The following is a 23,243-nucleotide window of genomic DNA, read 5'->3' as shown; positions in this document are numbered from 1 at the left end:
CTTGCTGCTGACAGAACACAACAACAGTAACTCCTGATTATTAGTGTCCTGTAATCACATTCTGTAAGGCCTGAGGTGTGTGCTTATCTTTGCAGTGAAAGTCAACATCGATCCCACGTATGAATCTTACCAATGCAGATCAATCCCGTGGAGCTGAGTTTGCTGCCAGGCGAACACTCACAGTTGAAAGATCCAAGGTTGTTCCTGCAGGCCCCATTGACACATGGATTGCTTTCACATTCATTTATATCTACAATCCAGAAGGAAAAGATTCTGTTAGAACTGCCATGTGTTTCTGGAAAATATTATTCCAACAAGCCACGCTAGGCCAGAATGTCTGGTAAACTCGCCTCTTGCAATTTTAATATGGATGTATGGGGCATAAAGTGAATGGGGAATAGAGAGATGCATTTTATGGCCAGCACACACACCTACAGGACCAGGGCTCGGTGGGACTACAGGGTCAGCCTACCGGGAAAGGGCTCAGAACGTGCTGCTTCAATACGTTACTACAACTTTACATAAATGGGATTAGTTTTCCCCCTGTAAGAAGATGCAATTCCAGGTCCGACATGGTTGTAACCAGGGGTGACTGTTTCTGTCATTCATTGATCAATCCGTGAGGCTTTGATCAATTAAAAAAAAAAAGCCTATCTTAGAAGGAAAATATCACATCGCTGGCTTTCATTCCCAAATCTTGAATGCAAATGAGGAAACAAGGACTGAGACTTTCATACTGGGTACCGAATTCCCCTTCTGCTCATAACCCACCTTCCTCTCTTTAGCTGTTGACATTTATATGTGTGGTCTGCTGAGTTTTTCTACACACAACCGATTTTGGTGAAATAAAAATTAGAAAAACGAAACGAAATCTAAGCAATTGCTTTACAGAGACCTCTCCAATTACTAATTTGATGCGAGTCCTAAATCAAATCACACACCATGGTCTGAACAATCCCTGTTGACGGTCAGACGGAAACAGGACTGCAGTGTCCCTATGTTCTCAGGTGGTGACTACAGAAAATGTCAGGCCTGTAACGTTAAATAGTTTAACACACGAGTTAATGAAAAATAAATACAAGCTCCAGCGAAGTGCTAGAAACCATATTAAAGACATCTTCTGTATAAATTCAACCACTCAGGTTAAAGAAATGGCACACAGAGTACCTTCTCTATTGGTTAATTACCTGAAACAGGTCGACGTACCTCCCTCAGGACATTTCATGCTCAACACCAGGGTTTCTGACCTCCCAAGAATACTTTTCTTTCCCTCAAGACTTCTTTGAGTTCATTACAAACCACTTTATTGTGGAAAACATGTAAACAAATAGCTGGACGGTGTTAAAGGTTATGTTTGAATGTCTCATGTCAAATATAAACTAAGTTGATCTGCAAAGCTCAGGGCTCACAGGTGACTTTCAAGTCCGTGGACTTGCAATGCACGTTTGAAAATCAATGTGGAAAACAAGCACACTCCTTCTTGGCTACTTCAAGTCACTGAAGAACTAAGTTCCCAGGTGCTAATTTAACTCTTGAAATAGAAATTGTGTGAAGCATTTTGCTTTCATGTTGTGGTGGTGAGAAAGCCTCTCAGAAGAAAAATACAGAGACAGGTTTTATAAAGATAGCACAGATTTCTAATGAAAAGATCTATACCATAATATCGAAATTCTTTCACAAAAACCCAATGTCAAAAAGTAACTAGATAACCAGACAAAAAGCAGATAACGAATCTAAGGACAGACTATACATAATTTTCCAATTCTCCTATTAATTTCACTTGTAAGAAGCCCCCCCCCAAGAGAAATACCAGTATCATGTATTTTTAAAATACCCCATTTTAAATTCAGCAATTATGAACTCGAAAACTCTAAACACATGAAATGACAACTACAAATATCAACTATTGAGTTTTCCTTTAAATAAAATGTTTTTATGTTATAAATGTCATGGAACCAGGAATTGAAACAGTTCACTGTACATTCCTGGAAATAAACTTCAAAGCACATCTGGTTTACATTTAACTAGTTATGTCACTGGAAACACAATCTAAACCACAGCGCTTGCTGTAAAAATTTTAACTTTCACAGACTCTCAGAGCTCAAACAAAAAAAGTAAAATAAAGTTTTTGTAACTGGGGCCTGGAATAGAGAGAAACTTTCTTTGCTATCGCTGCTATTTGTTACACGTTTAAAATTGCCCGTTGAAAACATAAATGACAAACAAAATTAGTGAATACAGCAAATATAGACAGAGAAAGCCCAAATCCATCATGAATCTGCTAATAATTCCCCGTCTAGTCTTTGGAAATTAGTTAAGAAAAACAGAATGAAGAAAACTGCTTCAGACAGACAAATTTATGCAGTGGTAGAAGTGACCCAAAGAAAAAAAGGGGTTCGTGGTCTTCAGGTCTATTTTTGCAAAGTACTCAATAAAATACAAATAATGTAATGGGTGGAGAAGTGTAGACATCATGATATTTGGTTAGGTTTCCCATGAAAAATCATTTTTATTTTCATTAAAAAATCATTTTTTTATTTTAGTTTTGAGAGAAAAACTAAATTAAATTCAAAGGGGCGAGGAGGAGATAGTATAAATTCCCACCCAAACGGTACTTTGGACATTTTTATTTTCCTGATGTTGTAAGGTTAGAGCCAAAATATCTATCACTTCTTTTTTACTTATACTATATAACATGTACTTTTTTCCTACAAATGATAGGTATCAAATAATTTTCATAGTAAAGAAAAAGCTTAGATTTATCATGAACACGTATCTTTGAACAAAATAGGTGACAGTAACTGTGACCCTCAACGGCTGCTGGATTTGGTATTAACGTATCTTAATATTGATGTAATCCCCTAACCACATATTATTAAACACCACTGGCTCCCACTCATCTTGTATAAGTAGGTGATTCTCTGACTTCTTTGGTATTCCAGCTCTCAGTATCTTCCTATTCCATCTTACTTGTTAAAATGGAGAAATTATGCTATAAATTATCACTGACGATTCAGTATAGATAGCGAACAGAATCAGACGTCACCCATTCACTTTCCCATTATGGGGCTCCCTCACAGTAACACCAAAGGGACCTAATTATCATCTTTGATATCTTTGTGGACCTAACTATCATCAGCTTCCTAGTTAAATTGAGATAGTATCCTCAGCTGCTCTCGCTTTCAGAGTTTCCTGAGATTTAATAGGCGTTTACCCCTCAACAGACAATAGAAAAAAATGGATAAAGGGTAGTTTTGAAATTCTGAAATGCCTTCTTCTCTCACCCTTCCAAAAAATTATGGAGGAAATATGGCTACAAGACCTTTTCATGAAGTATGTTTTTCAGAACAATTTTGAAGAACAACAGGTGTGAGAAGTAGGAGTGGGTTGTAGAAGACTAGAGTTCTCCAAACCTATAGAAAGAGGTTCCAAACTTCCCACTCGCTTACAGAGAAGATGAATTGTCAATTCTTTTAACTGAGAATGGAATGAACTTGTCTTTGAGGAGTTCCTGCAAAGATTCGGACGGTGGGAAACAGTTGACTACAACCAAGTTTAGAAAAGGATCTCATGCCCAGGTGTTCTTCCTGTTTGTTTGTTTGTTTTTTTCTTGTCTTCAGGTTAATTGCTGTTTTCCAGTGGTCCCTCCGCTTCAACCCAAATGCAACACTGCATGTTATAATTGCATTTCCTTGACTTCAGCAGAGCCATTTGTGTTCTGGCGTCCTGTGTTCCACAGTCCTAACTTGCTTCTGTTCACAAGATGCTTTGGAGTTAACAGGGAGATGAGGAGAGGCCGTCAGCATTTTCTTGTGTGTTATCACTACTGCAGTTACTTGGGTGTGGAATCTCTAAGAAACTGATACTTTAACAGATACAGAAAGAGTTCTTCCACAATAATTAAAGATGAAACCTTTTATGAAAAGTTTCCATTTGGAAGTAGTAACTGGATTTGAGACCGGGAGGGAACCCTCTGTATGTCCACACAGTGAAACTTCCAACAGGAACAATGACTAGCAGATTATTCTCAAACTCCTGAGTTCAACCAGTCCACCTCCGTGGACCTCCTAGCGTGCCAGGATTGAGGCATCGTGCCTGGCTGTTTTTTAGAAGTTTTTAAACATTGGCTTCTGATCAATATTGCCCAAATGACAATGTTCAAATCATCTAATGTAAAAGGAAAATTTTCTTAGACTACATAGGTCCCAAATATTTTCTGGACCATCTTCTGAGGCACATCACTCATTTCATAAATGGAATGCCTAATACTTCACTTGCCTTACAATTCAGCTCCCAGGTTGATGTGTCAGGGTGGGTGAGAAGAGAAGACGAGTAAACAAAGTCCTGACACTTGTTTCAGTAGCAAAATACGGCTCCCTCCATTTTTTCCCACTTCATAAAGTTTATTCCAAATGTTTGTTGATATTTTATCGGAGTGGAACAGAACTCATGGTGTTCGTAACCTGGGTTAGGTGCATGCCAGCCCCAAGACAGGTGGCTCAGCTGACAGTGACTATACAATAAATATTCAAACACAATTCTTTCTGCTCCAACACTTCATCACTGTAATTGACAGGGTTTATACACCTCTGGGAACTTCCTATTCACAATGAAAGCATGGAAGGCAGCTCTCACCTTCGCAGGTCTCTGTCTCCGTCCTGAACACATACCCGGGCGGGCAGGTGCAGCTGTAACTGCCTGGCGTGTTCCGGCACAGTCCGTTATCGCAAAGCAGTCTGTTGACCAAGCACTCATCGATGTCTGGGAGAAACCGTGGGGAGAGAGGATTCACACAGGTTAGACACGTATCACACTGACCGGGACGTTTTAGTTTGGTTACCTTTGCCCCCTCACCCTTCTCTCTGACTTGGTCTCCTTCATTTCTCTCTTTCTTCCTGTTGGTGTACCATAGTTTACCCCGTTATGGGCCACCTGTGGCATTGTGTTGCATGTGAATAATGTGTAGTGATCAAGCTGTGCCATCTGAGGTGCCATCACTGTATCATCATCTCTATGTGTGAGGACAATTCAAGACGTTGTCTCCTTGTATTACACCACACTCCTTCATCCTAAGCAAAATACGTGTAGTTTTCTTCACATGGGACATTCCATGCTGGTGCCTCCTGTTAAGGTTTGGGAAGCCCCTGGAAAGCGTGTGCTCGCCTGGAAAGGGCAGTTTCCTTTCGTGTTCTTGTCCATTTCCTTTCTGTTCTGCAAAGGTCTGATATGTACGTATTAGATACACTTCCTTTTTTTCCTTTGTAAAACTGTATGTTTTAAAGCACTGATGAAATGTATGTAAAGATTAAAGTCATTTGCCAAGACTCTTGCTTAGGCATAAAAAAGTGACAGCATTTTTTTCACTTTTTTCCTAATTAAAATTCTAAAAATGAACGCGTTAAACAGCAGTTACACAAAAACTATTCCCTAATCTTTCCCCACTAGTTGTTTCTCAGGTAATAAGTGGAAAATTGATGTATTTTGTGTATTTCTTTTTTTTTTTGGTATATTTCTTTAGCAGTCCAGAATAGTCTAGAACATATCATCGAAATCAGTGGTTCTCAACCCTCCTAATGCCATGGCCCTTTAATACAGTTCCTGTGAGCTGCGACCCACAGGTTGAGAACCGCTGATCTAAACCCTGATGTAAGAAGCACTTTGACATTGATCTTCATATCTACACTCCTGTGTAAATGACAGTTACATTCTCCTCAATGTAGCTAATGACAGAAAGAAACCCAAACTCCAGGTTGCGGTGAAGAGTTCCTTTAGTTTAACATTATATTTTGTTTAGTTTCACAAATAACAACTGTCCCTTATTAAACAATATACTGGCAGTGTGAACATTTGGAAGACAGGTATCAGAAAAACATCTATAATACTATCGCCACTACTAATGATATTGCCTCTATGTTTTAGCTGATCTTTTTGCCTTTAGATGTTAGGTTTCTGCTCTAATTCTGATTTCACGCTATTTTAAAAATTAACAATCTGTTTTAAGGACTGCCATAACTTTTCCTATGATTGTACACCAGGAGCACACATTGTGCCTGCATTACAATTTTCTTACCAAGTTTTCCATGCTATCCAGTGAACTGTGCTCCTCAAAACCGGAAGGTTGAAGTCCCAACCCCCATCTCAGCCTGTGACCTCATTTGGAAATAGACTTTTTGTAGAAGTGATTAAGTTACAATGAGGTCATTACAGTAGGTTGTAATCGGGTGTGCATATTTTAAAAAGTGGAGATTGGGATGGAGAGCCAGACACCCACAGAGAGAAGATGGGAGGACACCAGGGAGACAAAGCCACACGTCTGAAGCAAGGCACAGACAAGCCCAGGACTGTCAAGGGCTGCTGGCAAACACCAGGAGCTGGAAGATGAAAGGGCAGATTCTCCCCTGCACTCCTTGGAGAGCAGGGTCCTGACCACACCTTGATCTTGGACTTCTGGCCTCCCGGACGATGAGATAGTACATTTCTATTGTTTTAAGTGACCTAGTTTTGGGGATTTGTTACGGCAGCCCTCCCAAACTAAAACACTCTTTCTGGAATTTGGCTTTTTCTTTTTAAAATCTAGTTTTAATTCTTTTTTCAAAATCATATACACGCCTACTTTAGAGAGTTCCGTAGTTACGTGTCCTTGTTTGGTGTGTGAATGCTCACCTAATCTTCCTGTTTCTGTAGGGTACCCCTGGCCCCAACTGTACTTGGAAGCTAATCTGGAAGTGACTTTGCTCCTGGCAATTACAAGTGAGATGGTTGCATACTTTTAGAAATGCTCAGTCATCTTTGGTTGGGGCCTTTCCCTGCTGGTCTCAAAACCTACTTTATTGTAAATACATAATACCAGTAAAGCTTTATATATCCACCTGTATGTATTTCTCCAGCTCAAGATCACATGATTATGTTCAAGAATGAAAGCCATTACCACGAACACAGAGAAATGTATTTCTTTCTAACCATAACCACAAACCTGGGTTGTAAAGTCATCAACAAGTAGTTGTATGAAATGATTGTGCATATTGATGGATTCGACACAATTCATTTTATAAAAGCAGATTCAAGCACTCTATGGGAAGACCTAGATGGTTCTGAAATTCCTGAATTTATGAACTAATAGAACACAATGAAACACTGTCAAGCCTCATGCTCTTTCCCTTCCTTGTGTTAAGCACAAATTACCTACTTGAGTTTTTCAAAAATTCTCTTATAAACTAAAAAAGTAAACATTACATTTTGGTCTCAGTTATGTGGTAGTAACCGGTTGTTTCTCAACATAGTTAAACTTATCGTAACGTGTAATCCTTGTTTTTCTTGACCTCTGTTATCCATACAGCTCTATTAATTTTGGAATTCTACTTCTTAGTGAAAAATTAGAGGATTAGGATATATGCAGGAAAACAATAGGCTAATCTTTGAGTATGTGTTCATTCATTTGGGAAAAGAATATTTTAATACTAAGTATTAAACTACTAATATTAATATTAAGTAGAACCACTGAGAAGTTTGTTACTAGGCTACAAAACCTGTTTGATTCTGGTATTTTTTTATATCTAGTCATTGATTTTATATCAATTAATCATTTACTTGTATTTTTACTTCTCTAATCCATGGGATTAAACTATATGAAAGGCTCTTGTTTACAGGTAACAAATAACTTACCGATACAGTTTCTTCCAGAGGCATCTGGTTCATAGCCACTATTGCAATTACAGCGGTAACTACCACGTAAGTTCTCACAAATTCCATTGGCACATATATCAGGATCCAAGGCACACTCGTTGATATCTGCATTAAATGTCAAAAGTTTAAATGATCCCAGGAATTTTATTGTTTGTTGAGAAAGGTGGGTCTAATAAAGCTTATTCAACATATAAATCATTTAAGTCTGCAAAACCACAATTTGCCTGCCTTTCAGAAAAGGAAAGGAAATGAAAATAAGGAGTAAAAGAATAAAACCGAGAGATGTAGGACACTTCACCAATAAATCAAAAAAAAAAAAGGAAAGGAGCTGGAAGAAATTCAAAGAATTAAACTGTGTAATGTGCCTGTATTTATGATAAAATTAATAAAGAGAATTTATAGGCTGCTGGCTCAAAATCCAAAGGAAAATTCAACTTGATAGGTATTATAACTATCTAATTAAAAGACAGAGATTTATTGAGGTGGCCTATATAATTTTATGGTCCCTGGAGGCACCAAATATTTCTATTTTATTATCATTTTTTTTTCCAGTCAACTAAGTAATATGATACTTAGTAAGTGCTTCTCATTGCTGATAAGTTGAAATTAATGGAGAGGATACTTTAAATGTGGATGCTTCAGAACATGGTGTTCCACAACCAGCCATGAACGTGACCACTATGCTGTGTCACCTGCGGGCAGTGAGTGGAGTTGTGCACCGACGTGCTTATGTGAATAACCAAGCAGCTTCTAACAGGTGGTTGGGTCTGTTGGGGAGGCCACATTGCCAAGGAATAAAAGAAGAGTGTAGTCCCCAAATCACATTTTGGTCAATTTTTTTACTGAATTTATACATATAAAGCTTACTGTTAATTTGTACAAATTTATGGGGCACAGATAAAATTTTGTTTTATATATACACACACATACATATAATTCACATAATTCACAGTGATCAGGTCCAGGTATTTGGGAAGTTCCTTACCCAAGTGCATTTTTTTAAACTATGGTCACCCGACTCAGCTATTAAACACCAAATTTATTCCTTCCACCTTACCGTACGTTTCTACCCTTTAACCCACTTCTCATCATCCTGCCCCCTTCCTTTACTCACTCTTCCCAGTCTCTGTTAATGTCTTTCCACTCTCTGCCTCCATGGGATCAAATTTTTAGCTCCCACATGTGAGATCATGCCCTATCTGTCTTTTCGTGCAAGGCTTACTTAACCTAAGGACCTCCAATTCCATCCATGTTGCTGCATATGACACCATCTCATTCTTTGTTTGTGGCTGACTAGTGTTCTATTGTGTATATATGCCACAATTTCTTTGTTCATTTATCCAGTGATGAATACTTAGGTCACTTCTGTATCTTTGCTACTGTGAATAGTGCTGCAATAAACACACAAGTGTAAGTACTCCTCTGATATGTTGATTTCTTTTGTTTTGGGTAGACAGATACCCAGTATTTGGGACTGGTGTGTTGAAAAGCAATTTTATTTATTTATTTATTTTGCAAAGTCTCTGCATTGTTTTCAGTACTGGCCGTGCTACTATGCTTCAATTTTGATGCTATTATTTTTAGGAATTTAAAAAACCTTTTTAAGTATTCCAGAAATGTCTTTCATTTTATCCTTTGGAAAACCATCCTCATAAAAGTTTACTCTTCACTCTGGCTTCAAACATTCATTGTAAATATTCAACTTTACTTACAACTAATCTATAATTGGTCTTGACACCTTCTCAAACAGAAAAGGAGAACAATATATATTTAAAGTGAAGATTAACAGCACCTTAGGGTTTGACTTAAAATACAGAGGAATCTGTTCGCATATTAAAATATAAAATAACACGAACATTATAAAAATATATAAGGCCTGACAATGAAGTCTGCAAACTTATCCTAGAAAAAGTGCTGCCTATCTGATGGCTGACTATCACTTCTGGCCACCTGTGAAGTATGCCCTTTGGGGAGTGGTGCACCAATGCCAGCACCTTGAAGCTTTGCACCCTTCCAAGCAAATGTGGAACTGTCTCTGGAATGACCATCAGAGATGTCACACGGCACACAAAAACACACAGCAATAATGAGCTGCATTCAGCAAGACGCCGCCACATGTCAACAAGAGCACAGCTCAGAGACACTAATACACCAAGGTTATGAAACCTCATCAAGTTGTTTGTGCAGTGTTGCCAACATAAGCCTGCGGTGGTCAGTTTGCTAACTTAATTGTCAGATGACAGTTCTGATGGTCATTTCAGAAAAAGTATTCCAAAACTGCTTTGAAAAGTGGATTAGGAGCTGGCATCCAAAGGAAGTGCTTCAAAGGCGACCGTAATGATTCAGCAACGAGACACGCAGCCCCTGGTCTAGAACTGGTTTGAAAACTTGCCAGACCTAGTGGGTGCGTAAATGTTCAAGACTCTGTGTGGAATTCTGTTACTCATAATACTACGTCTGAAATAAGAAAACTTTGATGAATCTAATTTTGTTGGATAGAAACATTTTATTATTCTTAGGCATGAAAAATCTTACATAATTTTAGGACAGTATATCCTGAACTGGATCCCTTTCAAATCTCTTAAAGACAGTTTTTTGTTTTCTAATCTTATCTGCATTATTATTTAATATTTCCTGAAAATTAAGTTTGCAAACTCAAACTTAATTTGAGGGAATATTTCAAAGGTCACCGAAAGTGGATAGAATTGACTCCCTCCCCTCTTTTAACCTCAATACCAGCTCTATTCTCTTCTTAGGCAAAGCTATCTATAAAATCATGGATGTAGTTTGCTGACACTTCTATCAATGCACATTTAACAGATACAAATTTACTGAAGATGAAAGACATCTCCATATTTAATGTCATCTATGTATAACTACTGTCCTAGAAGATAATTTATCTATTTTATATCAGTATATTTTCACATGAAATGTAATCATATTAATATTATAATTACAAAGCCATATAACTATGTCATGTAATTATGACGACATTCAGAACTGGAGAACGTTACCTCTTCCGTCCACAGTGATACCCACTCCGCTGCTACAAAGGCTGTGGAACTCAGCTGTAAAGAGAAAAATTACAAACTCTAAACTATACTTATTTCATATATAAGTCATATAACTCCAGAAGTGTCATTTGGAAGCATTATGGGCATCAGTTTTTAAAATAAAATAATTTACCGTTTTTTAGCACATCATTACTATAAGAATTCTGAAGTTGCACAGAAGCATACATAAGTAACCAAAAGTCACTTATAATCATCCTGAGTATCACCAATTTATTGCCAGATGTTATCAACATTTTTTACATATGGAAAGTTTAAAACAAACCTCAGTTGTATTCCAGAGGTTAATTTTTACATTTGTTTTCTCTCAATAATGAAAGCCCAGACATATATTACAGTACTTACTGTGTCTGGTGTTGCTCTAGTGTTTACATCTAAGAATTGATTTAATTTTTCCCAGTAACACAAACTAGATATGGTTGTTTTCTTTTACAACTGAGAAAATTGAACATGGACAGGTGCAGTAACTTGCCCCAGGTCATAGACGTTGAAAGTGGGGCAGCAGGTGTGTCTCCCAGGTCCCTGTCACAGACACGTCATGTCAGTGTTCAACTTAGTAGATTAATATAGTTTTTCAATATAGGGAAGTGTCACATTTAGCCAGTCAATTTCTTATGGCTGAAATAAGGTTTGTCCAACTTTTTGCAACTATCATAAACAATATGCAGTTCAATTATACCACTTAGAAGGAAATTATAATCTCTCAGAAATAAAACTACTCAAAGTTTATGGCCCTTTTAAGGCTTCTGATAATTCTCCTTCCTCAAACGCCTCAGTTGCCCTTCCTGCAGCAGTGTAAGGGAGGACTCATTTCTGTATTCCTTTACTACAACTTGGAAAATCGATCATCTAGACTTTACCAATGTGATAAAATAAAAAACAACACCTGGTTCTAATTTGTTTTTAATTTTACAGAGTATGGGCATCTTTTTATATGATAATCTTCCACTGATATTCCTACTTTGTGAAATCCTGTTTACGTACATTGCACTTCTGTGCAATGAGAATTTTAACTTTCTAATTAATGTAAATGTCCTAAAGATTAAGAAATGCTAACATGAAAATATTCTTTCAGTTTATGTGTATTTTAGGCTTTGGTGCCTCCTTTGAAGCTCTTTTACTAATCACAAAATAACCAAAAATTACATATTCCATATGAAAAGTATTTTACTGTAGAGACATAACTTCGTAGGTGCTGTATTTCTAAAAGTTAGCAATGACATTCATTCCTTAGATCAGTTTCTCTTTGCTGTTCTAAAATGCTGCCTTTATTATATCTCACATTCCCATTTACAGCCAGGCCTGTTCCTCAATTCATTTTATCAGTTCCGTTAGCTATCATCGTAGTCTTACACCCGCTTTTGGACTTCTTTCACAATACGCGTAATTCAGTTTAGTATGTTTTAGTCCAAGATTCCCTTTCTTGTACTAAAAAAAAGTCAGATCCACTAATTCTAGATGCATCAAACCATTTCTTTCAGGTTTGCAAAATTTATTTAGGATTTTCAAGAGGACGACAGGCCACTTTCTTCATGAGAATGCTTTTCTCCATCTTCCTTGTGGAAAAGTTCTTATTTCTTTTATACAAGACCAAACTGACCAGTGCTCCTCTGTGACCCTCACTGACCCTCCGTGGGGTCTCTCCCAGCTGTCTGCAGGGCCACTACCTGCCCCTTCCTTGGTGCCCTCCCAGCTCTTTGCTCACCTCCCTTTTAAGGCAGTGATCACAGTAGACTGTGATTCAGGCTGTGCCTGCCTGTATTCTCAATTATTCCCAACTTTAAGGAAAAACAGAGAGTGCGCTTTTGGATCCCCATTGTCCTTCCACACATTCAATGCAGGGCTGGCAAAAGTCTGACAGACAGAAGTCAATCTCAGCAACCTACGAGTCTGGACTACAGGAAGACTGCAGCCCCACACCACTTGGTGTCAAGATTTAAAAAATAAAATCAGGTCCTCATGTATTTACACTTTGAAAGTGGCAAGCACATTCTCCACAGTGAAGTCACAGATCAAGGAACTTGAGGCTAATTGTCAGGTAAAAAAGGTAAAATGTCTGTTGTAACGATTGTAACTGTATCGGCAAGCGGATTTCCCTACTCTGCCTGTGTTCTCTGTGCCAAGATCACATGTAAATGTGAGCCAGGTGTCCCTACTGTGTACTTCCCGTGTCAACACAGCACTGGATTTCTTTTCTTCAGTTTAAAATAACGGCCAGGGGAACGTGTACTCTTTGACCAAAGAGCTAGCCTTGCATTTGTAAATTCTTTACCAGACGTGAGAATGGTACGTCCAACTACCTGAATTTTTAGCAGGGCATGGCTGGCAGGGCTCTCCAAAACCGTAGTCTGGATTGGCGCAGCAGCACTCGGACTTGGTCACGGCTCCAGGGAAAGGACGCACACAGGCTCCCTTCTTGATGCCCCCGTAGCAGGTACTGCGCATGTGGGTGTCTGAGGGAGACGGGTGAGCAGTGAGGTGAGATGGTGATAAAGGCAAAGAGACTTCAAAACCGAAGGCTTGTTCAGCCTAACTGGCCGCTAGATCGAAGCTTCTAGAGGCCACCTGCTACTTTTAGTTTGTAAGTTTAGCAATGACCAGCATTAGAAGATCAACAAATATTTGTTGAGTGAGGGAAAGAATGAATGCTTATCACCCAATCTTTTTTTTTTCCCTTCCAAGAAGTTTTACGAGCTATATAGCTATTCATTAGCCCACTTACCCTCACAGGCCTTTCACTGAGCCAAGGATATTTCCACAGTTACCAGCAGCACTTTGAACTCTTTCTAATCACTGGCTGTATTCTACTCAAAAGGACACTTACTTCTATTTCAGAAGTTCTCATGAACAACGCAATACAATGAAGTTAAGAGATTTAACTTCATGAGATTTCTTCCTGTCTCTTTCTCAGTGAGGAAGTCTTTCCTTTCCATCTCCGGGATACTGCTTAGGACTATTAATCTCAATGCTCAATACATTCAGTCATGAAATAACGGCTATCCCTGCGTATCCTTGGCCCTGGGCTAGGGGCTTCGCAGACATTATCTCCTGGAACAGACAGGGCGACAGCTCTACAGGACAGTGCTCATCATCCACATTTTATACATGAGGAAGATGAGCTATAAATAGAGCCACGCAAATAGCTTGAAGTCCTTAAATCCTCAGCACCTGAGTTGAGATTCAGACAAGGCTTGTGTCACTTCCAAAATTCTTCCTCCTTCCACTCTGTCACGCTACATCTCAAAGAAGCATATCCCGCTTAGGTCTCTCATTCCCAGTGCTAATGAAATATGCTATAACTTGATGAGACAATAAATGGTGAACGATAAAAAACCGACATGGAAAAGGCCAGAGAAGCAGTACAATGTTCAAGCTCCACACTGGCGTGGTGCTTTCATCAGAGATAACCCCTAGGATGATTCACAACAGGCTGGAAATGATTTTGTTGCTTGTTCTGCAAAACGAGTCATCTAATGATTTCTTATTATCTGGGGGGTTTCTCACCAAAAAATGTAATTTCTGGTTACATTAAAAAATGAGATTTGTGTGTACTCAAGTGGAGGAGGATCATGGGATTCGCCACCTCCATCTCCGAGGCGTCGACCCAGAGATCTTTTCTGCTTCTGCTGTGGCTGAGTTTGGTAGAGTTTGCTCTGAGTTACACACAAATGCAGGCCTTGATGCAAAGACAAATTTGCACAAATCCAACATAACTCACGACTTCTAATATGATTTTTGTGGACATTACAAGTCACCTTCCAGGTTATCTCAGAAGGCACAGAAAGGTCAAAGCTGTTTCTGTGTTCATTTTAAGAACACATGCCACGCACAGTTTTTTGAGGTACCCAGATAAAAGGTCTATGGAAGTCAGCGGAAGGGTGAGACACACCACATGCTGGATTTATTTCAAGCTAACTGATCTGTTAAGAGTACTCAATATCGGAAGTTCCATGAAAGAGAAAGTTATGTAATCTGCGTATGGGTTTTAGGGGCATAAATTGTCCTCTGATCATATCCTCATGGGATGATCTAATATACATTATAACACATTATAATTACATTATCATTATACATAACCTAGGGTAAAGTTTACATAGTAAAGGAAAGCAATTTTTTTTTTTTAAGCATTAACCACAATGCCTGGGACACATAAAAAATATGCAAAAATGGCGGCCACCTTATTCCTCCTCTTCAGTGAGGATGTTGACCCTTTCCTGGTCAAAGATCTCAGAATAAAAACCTCATTCATGCTACAATATTCAAATGTAATTAAGCCCCTGTTCATAGGTGTGCAGGGTAACAAGAGCACCAAAGCCACAGCACCACTAGGATGTGCTCACATGAAGGCTTTGGTGGGGGCTCTGACCTAAATGCTTCCCTATTTCTTTTCCACATATCAAATTTCTGCACGCCTTTTCTTTCTTAAAAAATAAAACAACGGAATTGTTTTAGGACCTTCTTAAGTAATTAAGAGATCCTATACACCATTGGTAATATACGTATGGATGCCAAATGGTAATTTTTTTTTATTCTTCTTTCTCTATCAATTTTCTTTACTGCTTAAAGCAGCAACTATTAAGATATAATGCCACTATTCAAATTTAATAAAACAGTGATAGTTAACTAACTGGGCATTTGCTATGTGCCAGACACTGTTCAAAGCTTTATGCAAATAAACTATCTCGTATTAACTTATTCACTCCTAAGAACAGCTAAAGAGCAAAGGATGTATCTTGCCCAAGGCCACACAGGTAGTAAGTAGCAGAACTGGGGTAAAGAAAAGAAAATTAACCTTTAACTGCCAGAATGTTAATAATGATCTTGAAATGTTCTTAAACTAATGTAATGTAACATGATGCTAAACAGAAAATTTAAGGTGAAATCCTACAAGGAACAAATAACAGGGTAAATTTTGAGACTCTGTCCTATAAGAAGCGGATATCAGAAAATTAGTTACCTGATTCTAAACTCTCCCCAACATTGAGGATGTAAATAGTGTAAGAGAATGCTGATTATGAAAGGATATTTTGAGGACGAGTTTTTTTGGCAAGGCTGGGTTGAGTTGGGAGTGTTTCCTTCTGCGTGTCTGATGGACTCTAACAGGGAGCATTTGAAGAGCCCTGTGGCACTCCTGCCTGGGACACTTAATAAGCGAGCACCAGTGGCTGCTATTTCTGCTGCAGGAACACAGGAGGGGAGGAGTGGTGGGGGTGAGATTGTCCTGTTCATGCGGTGGACAGGACACAGGATGGCTGTGTCCTACGGACTGGAAGTATGTGGCATTGAGAGGGGGGTCCCACGATGACTGCGTGGAGGGGTGATGGGAGAAAGTCTGCCTGGAGTGGACGACTGAGTGATCAGAGGCTGGGACAAGTGGTGCCCAGGAGAAAGATGTAAGGTCTGTCTCTGAGGAAGGGCAGCTGAATGCTCGTGAAGGACCCACAAAATTGCCCACAAGGAAGAAGCTGGCTTTCAAAATCTGCAAACAGCAAGTCTTGAAGCTCTCAGAAAGTATCAGTAACAAAAGAACTTGGCTTCTACCTTCTAAAATCCTTTCTTCTGCCCTGACCCTGGAAAAGTGAGAAACCTTCCCACTCTGTGAACATCAGAGCTTAGATACAGGGGTCCTCAAACTTTTTAAACAGGTGGCCAGTTCACTGTCCCTCAGACCCTTGGAGGGCTGGACTGCAGCGTGGGACAAGTGGGCTGCTAAGTAGGACAGGCAACGGGGGCAAAAACATCTGGTGGGCTGGATAAATGTCCTCAGCGGGCCACATGTGGCCCGCGGGCCGTAGTTTGAGGACACCTGGCTTAGAAGAAAAGTTGTAACTTAAAATTCAGCTCCAAGTACTAATTACTATATGACCCTGGGCACTCTATTTTCTAAATTCAAATTGTTTTTCTTACATGAAGTCATCAGAACTTTTTCGTTACCTAAAAATATTCAATAAAGTTATGAAGTGGCTTGAGTTTTCCTCCTTTGAATGATTTAAAGATACATTTTAAAAGAATGGGAGGGACAAAAATACAGTTGCCTTTTGTTTACACACTGCTTGTGAGTCATACCTCTTCAACATACTAGTTAAAATCATAGCTTAATTTCCTGCAAATAAAAGAACACATATTAATAACTAGAGACATAAAAAATGAATATATAAAAAAGACATCCAAAATTCTAGTCCTCAGGAATGTGAGACCAGCCTGAGCAAAGATAGACCCCTTCTTAACTAAAAATAGAAACACTAGCTGGTGTGGGGTAAACCCCCACAAAAATTAAATGAAATGTGCTCTTTTAATTCCAGAACTGAGCGAAAAGACTTGTGAGTATTATGTGCTTTTGTTGAAGCCCTAAGCGACCTGGGAAAACACGGTGGGGGGCTGCAGGCCAGGCATAAAATCCTCCTACAGGTAACTCCGACTGTGCAGTCAAGTCAGCCTGTCAGATAAGGGTTGAATCGGCCCATCTGTGCAGAGGACATGACTCAAAGGCTGATGTGAGTAAAAAGAAAAACTCCATCGTAATGATGTGAGTAAAATACTCCATCGTAACTGCAGGGTCTCCAAAACCATAAAAAAACAGTCATGAAGCCAGTTTCTCAGAAATGTAATTGAGTACATAGAAGAGAAAGGTTTTACTCCTCTGTTTATCCTAACCTTTAACTTCAACAATAGAAGTCAGATAATGTATTGTTCTTTTAGGTCTTCCAAGAGGAATAGTCTGAGGCTAGCTTAAGATGGTTGTCTTACTTTCCCAGACTTTCTTTCTTTAGGTTAATCTTATGATGGCTATCTCACTTTCCCGGACTTTCTTTGTTTTCTATAGTTTAAGATAAGAAATGAGGATGTTAGGATTATCGATCAATGTGGTGTACGTGACTAGCTCCCAATAAAAGGGAGTAGGTAATAAAGACATTTTGCTACATGCCACCTAAAGAGTGTGTAGTCGTTTCTTGCTTTTAAACAATTCTAGGAGCGAGCTTGCACCCGCGGCCAAGCCGTCCTTCTCTCCCCTCGAGAAAGAACATCACACAACAAGCTGGGCATTGTGGTGGCCACCTGTAATCCCAGCTACTTGGGAGGCTGAGAGAAGAGAATCACTTGAGCCCAGGAGTCTGAGGTTGCTGTGAGCTATGATGCCATAGCACTCTACCCAGAGTGCCAGAGTGAGACTGTCTCCATGGGGAAAGAGAAAAAAAAGACAATCCTGATAATAGTTCATAAGTAGTGAATCAGACTCACTGACAATCAGTGGACCTAAAAAGTGACAAGAAGATGTGAAGAAAAACATCTGAACAGTGGTTCTCAACCTTCCTAACGCCTCAATCCTTTAACACAGCTCCTGTGGGTCATGACCCACAGGTTGAGAACCCCTGATCTAGAACCTTATGGGAACAGCAATGTATGATTTTACACACACGACAAATGGTGTTTTCAGTTTAGAAAGTTTAAGCGACCATGATGGTGAAAACTGGAGTGGGCTTTTCAACAATTTCCAATGTATTTCTTGGGCTTTTCAACAATTTCCGATGTGTTTCTTGGATGGGGACAACAGAATGAATTTTTTTGTCTTTGAACACTGAATTCCTAACCACGACTCACATTTTGGTCACTTAAGAGAAAAGAAAAAACTTCTCCCTCCAATGTTGGCTTTGTGCTCAGCGTAGATTTCAACAGAATCATTCAGGTAAGGGGAAAAAGCAACCAAGGACATTAAAGGAACTGGAAATATTCTGGCTCTGTAAGCAGGAAGAAGCTACATTCTTTCAGTTGCTGAATTTGAAATATCCGTGAACAAAGTGCTGACAACTTTGCTGGTGAAACGAGTCCTACATTGGATAGAGTGGATGGATTTCAGTGAAGGGATTGTGTCCATCTGCTGATTCTTCATTTTGTTTTTTTTTCCTTTTGGAATCCAAAGATTTTAATTCTCATAGGTGAGAATAAAGTATTAGTACTAAAAACTATGTCTAAAAATTTCATTTTTCTCAAAAATACTTTTCAACCAATAAATAGTTCTATGTTTTACTTTACAACCTGAAAAATAGGGGGTGAAAAAATGCTAACTCTAGAAGTCTCACAAAAGCATTTCAAAGAGAAATCTGCACTGATGAACTGCATGAAATCTTAGAAGATACTTTGGGATTCTTGTCATTAGATTACATTGTTTGAGTTCTGAAATGCTGGTGGCATTTCTGTTTTGCCTGCCTCTTCAAAGCTGATCCCTGCTAATTCTGGTTGATTTTCCTGAAATTCACTTGATAAAGTATCCAAGAGGAATGTGAATGGCTTAGAATAAAGTACAGTAGAACCTCTGTAAATTGACAACTCAGGGGACTGTAACCAAGTGGTCAACATACAGAGGTGGTCAGCATAAGGATCTGGGCCTATTCTGCTGGATACATACATGTGGTGTACATCCAGTCTATGAAAATTAGGACCATTTAAGGAGGTGGTCAGCGCAGGAGGTTGACTTTGGAGGTTCCACTTTATATTCTTTCTCATATTCTTGCCTCCTTCTACACTTAATTTCATGAGGAATAACTAAAAACATTTTTAGCTTTGATGTAAGTCCAAGTTCTATGGCATAAGTTGCTTGCATTTTACATTTTGTTTGGGTAAAACCAAGCATTTACTTAAATAAAACCATAATCCTCATTTCATGTCTTGTCTGTTATTATTTACAAAACCTAAATCCACTGTATTTAGAATTCAGTTATCTAATATTACCAGGGATTCTGGTTCAAGGGCAATATTATTTTCTTCTCCAGTGTTTTCGACTTATGTCATGTTAGGGCCTTTTGAAGGGGGGCTGTGTCTGGGGGAGGGGGCTCTCTATTTTTTTTAAAAAGCTTCATTAGGCTATAATTCACATAATGATAGAATCATCCATTTAAAGTGTGCTATTTAATAGTTTTTAGCATGTTGAAGGATATGTACAGCCATCACGACAGTTGATGTTATCAACAGAATATTTTCATCACCTCGACAATGCCTGTTAGCTATCCCCCACTCTCCTAACACCCTCATGCTCACTGCCTTAGCAACCAGGACTCTATTTTGTCATGACAGATCTGCCTGCTGTGAATATGTCACAGGAATGGAATCGTATCCTACACGATCTTTTGTGACTGGCTTCTTCCACTTCGCATAATGCTTTCAAGGCTGATCCATACTGTGGCAGGTATTCTTTTTATGGCTGAACATGATTCCGTGATGTAGCTATATCTCTGCCCATTTTTAAAAGATCGTTTTGGACAGTGGGCCATTACAGAGTGTTTTACTTACCAACACACACGCGTCCGTCCATGCCTACAGCCAGGCCGGGGGGACAGTCACAGCGGAAGGAGCCTTCGTTGTTGATGCAGTGTCCATTCATGCAGATTCCTGGGGTCTGGCATTCATCAACATCTGCCCAGAGGGTGACAGAAGCCAGGCCATTACTGGGTAAATTGGACTTTCTTATAGAGTTTGGGCATTGCCCCTGCTCCATACTATCAACTTTTTGGTTTTGACTATGTAATTTACGGAAGAACACAAATATGATCACCGGCCTTCTGCTTGTAAATGCTATTCTTTCAAACACATTTTCAGAAAAGACGGAGTGAAAGCTGTTTTACATTATTCATTAGATTTTTTTAAAGTCTCACAAGCTCCTTTTTTGTTATTTGTTTGGCAATCCTGTTTCATGTTACATATTTAGTTTATATTAGTTAAATGAAACAAATTCTTAGGAAACTTAAGACAAACTTTTGTTAATTTTTCACACACAAAAAACTAGAGGTAAATGCTCTTTTGATGTTAATTTGATTATTTCATAGTAATAAAATAATTCAAGGTGGCTCTTCTAATTTTTCATTCACTTGAAACTTATCAAATGAATTTCTTATATGACTTCCCCAAAAGATAGAATAGCCTTAAACACAGAGCTGCCAACTCATGAGCTTTACAAGACCTATGAATTGCAATATTTGCAATAAAAATTATAAAAGCTAACTTTTAGAAAGGAGAAACTGATGAGCTCTAAGTCATTGTTATAAGCATATTTAAATTCCTTAAGAAACGCTGAAATAAAGTTAATGCTATAGCATCAGGATACACAGGGGAGCACACTGGTAATCTCTTACTTTATGCTAAATCTAAGTCACTAGCCTTGAGATGACATCTCATTCATGAGTTCAATAAGTTACGGAATTCTATTTAACCTTGGACTCCTCTTTCTTAGATACTCAAAAAGTTATTTGTTACTCAGAAACATGAGAAAGCAGTCTCGATTAGTTTATCTTTCCTGACCATGGAATTTCATTAAAATCATAGGGACTGGTTAGGAGTCTTATTTGGTATTCAGGTAAGTTTATGCAATTGAGGATAGAGAGCATTCATGGAGTTAATTTTGTCTAAAAAGAAAAAACTAAAAAACAATTAAAATTTGCTTTTAAGTAGAAACTATAAAATGTATTCCACTTCTCTAAATTCCAGTCGTGAATATAGACATACTCTCCTCTGCTTCCAAGAGGCTTATCTTTTGCTTCTTAAATTTATCCCTACAGCTTGGCCTTCAAAATAGCTTTATGAATCAAATAATTAATAATAATATTAAAATTAAGTCTTCACTAAATCAATGTAAAAATTTTAGATCTCAATACAGTTAGGAATGATTAGCTTTATGGAAAACATGTCACGCTAAACCTGCAATGAACAGCAGTGGAAAATCTCATTCTAAGAACAGGTAGGAGTGAAAATTATTCAAGAATTTTTTTTTTTTTCTTTTTTGTTTCACCAAGGAGAGAGAGATTATGTCTATATTATTCTCCTCAAGATTTGCTAAACTATAATGTCATTCCCTTAATTTGTCCTATACCATTATTATTTTGGAAAGGATGTTACTGCTGCCTAGACCACAGTGTGTGTTTTTCTAGGAAGCTGTAGACACCTGCCTTACTGAATTAGCAAGAGATGTGAATAATATGAAATCCACATGAAGAAACTGAAGCAATTCCTACATGATTCATTCAAATACTAAAGATGGTTTCCATCGCGGTCACCCTCCTATCACAAAGCCGTACATACCAGTGCAGTAACGCCCGTTTGGAGCCAAGACGAATCCTGGTTTGCAGATGCACTTGAAGCTGCCATCCTCATTGATGCACATTCCATTCAAGCACATGTTGGTAGTTGTACATTCATCATGATCTGCAGAAGAGGGAAGAGTGGCTTAGACCACAGGCTGGAGAGAACCATCTCCCTCTCCTTCCACAAGCAACTCTCAGTCACATTCCATTGCATAAAAAACGAGCCACGTGCTCATGGATATTAGTTATTTAAAAAAATAAGGAAGTCAACTGAATGGCAGATATTTAAAAAAATAAGGAAGTCAACTGAATAGTATAGAGAATGGAAAGGGACTTTAGTATAAGGGAGAGAAAAGAATTAAATAAATGTTGCACTTAGCTGCTGTTAGAACCATATAAACCATGAATAGTGTTTTGAGCATTCAAAAAGGTAATATGATTTTAGTGTGTACTTCTTTTATGAGAGAATGAAACAATGGCAAACCCCACGGAAATGATGTGGACCTGCATTAGTAGAAGGCCATGATGTGTTCCTATGGAAACAGAGTATGTCCATGGAACACTGGTATCTATTGCATTTCTACACATCCCCAGGCCCACAAATTTAGGTCCTGTGACCACATATGCCAAATGTGTTAATATTCCTCCAGTATGAGAAAAAGGAGGGAAATATCTCTTTCATCTTGTTGGTTTTGTAACCCCAACATCTGAAAATACAGTAGGGGCTAATAATTATTTGAACTTACAAAGAATAACTGCTACATACAGTTAAGCATTTACCACGAAGGAAATCATTAGAAGCAGTCAAGTGTCTAAAAATGTCTGTCCCTTCACTTTATCAGTCTTATGTTAAACGAGTATATATTTTCCCTAAGTTATCTGACAAACTCCAACATACGTGACGTGTGAGCTTTTGTGGAAATAGTATATATGGTTCTAAGTAAAAGTATATGTTCCTTAAAAGTCCTTTGCGATGGAGCAGGCAATTTCCATACCAACACAGTTTTTCCCATCTGTAGTTAATTCAAAGCCAGCATTGCAAATGCACTGGAAACTTCCATCTGTGTTCACACATCGACCATTTTTACAAAGAACCCCATTCTGGATGCACTCGTCGATATCTGGGAATATTAAGGATGGGCAAACATTATTATTTTCTAATACTTACACATAAAAACAGCAATACATGGAAGTTTAAATCTAGTTTAACTCTCCAGTTTATTTTTACATGTGATATCCAAAATCAAGTTGCTTCTTGAGCAAAATTTCCATCTCTCACCAGCTTTTTTCCTCGGGTAGGTGGGTATTGTAGCTGGTAGGGGGAGGGAAGGGAAAGAAATGGAGTGTGCAGTGAGCCTAAGAGAGGGGGCTGTGTTGCTGGACTTACTGGGGCAGCTGTTTTCTGACGCAGTGGCTGAAG

General features: G+C 38.6%; 1 protein-coding gene across 1 annotated transcript in view; it reads right to left on the bottom strand.

The window, feature by feature from the left end:
• Positions 1–23,243, bottom strand: part of FBN2 (fibrillin 2) — a 247,395-nt gene that overhangs the window by 83,373 nt on the left and 140,779 nt on the right. Inside the window, exons 13-20 of the mRNA XM_012807203.1 lie at positions 22,819–22,944; positions 21,822–21,944; positions 20,040–20,162; positions 13,055–13,207; positions 10,698–10,751; positions 7,663–7,788; positions 4,636–4,761; positions 131–250 (exon numbers count right to left, since the gene is read on the bottom strand). Of these exons, the coding sequence (XP_012662657.1) occupies positions 131–250; positions 4,636–4,761; positions 7,663–7,788; positions 10,698–10,751; positions 13,055–13,207; positions 20,040–20,162; positions 21,822–21,944; positions 22,819–22,944 (951 nt within the window). The remainder of the gene's footprint in view (positions 1–130; positions 251–4,635; positions 4,762–7,662; positions 7,789–10,697; positions 10,752–13,054; positions 13,208–20,039; positions 20,163–21,821; positions 21,945–22,818; positions 22,945–23,243) is intronic.

This window comes from Otolemur garnettii, unplaced genomic scaffold (genome assembly GCF_000181295.1).
Source record: "Otolemur garnettii isolate 467f Iridium unplaced genomic scaffold, OtoGar3 scaffold00003, whole genome shotgun sequence".
NCBI lineage: Eukaryota > Metazoa > Chordata > Mammalia > Primates > Galagidae > Otolemur > Otolemur garnettii.
Note: the sequence above shows the minus strand (reverse complement) of the source record. Positions and strands in the feature narration are given on the sequence as shown.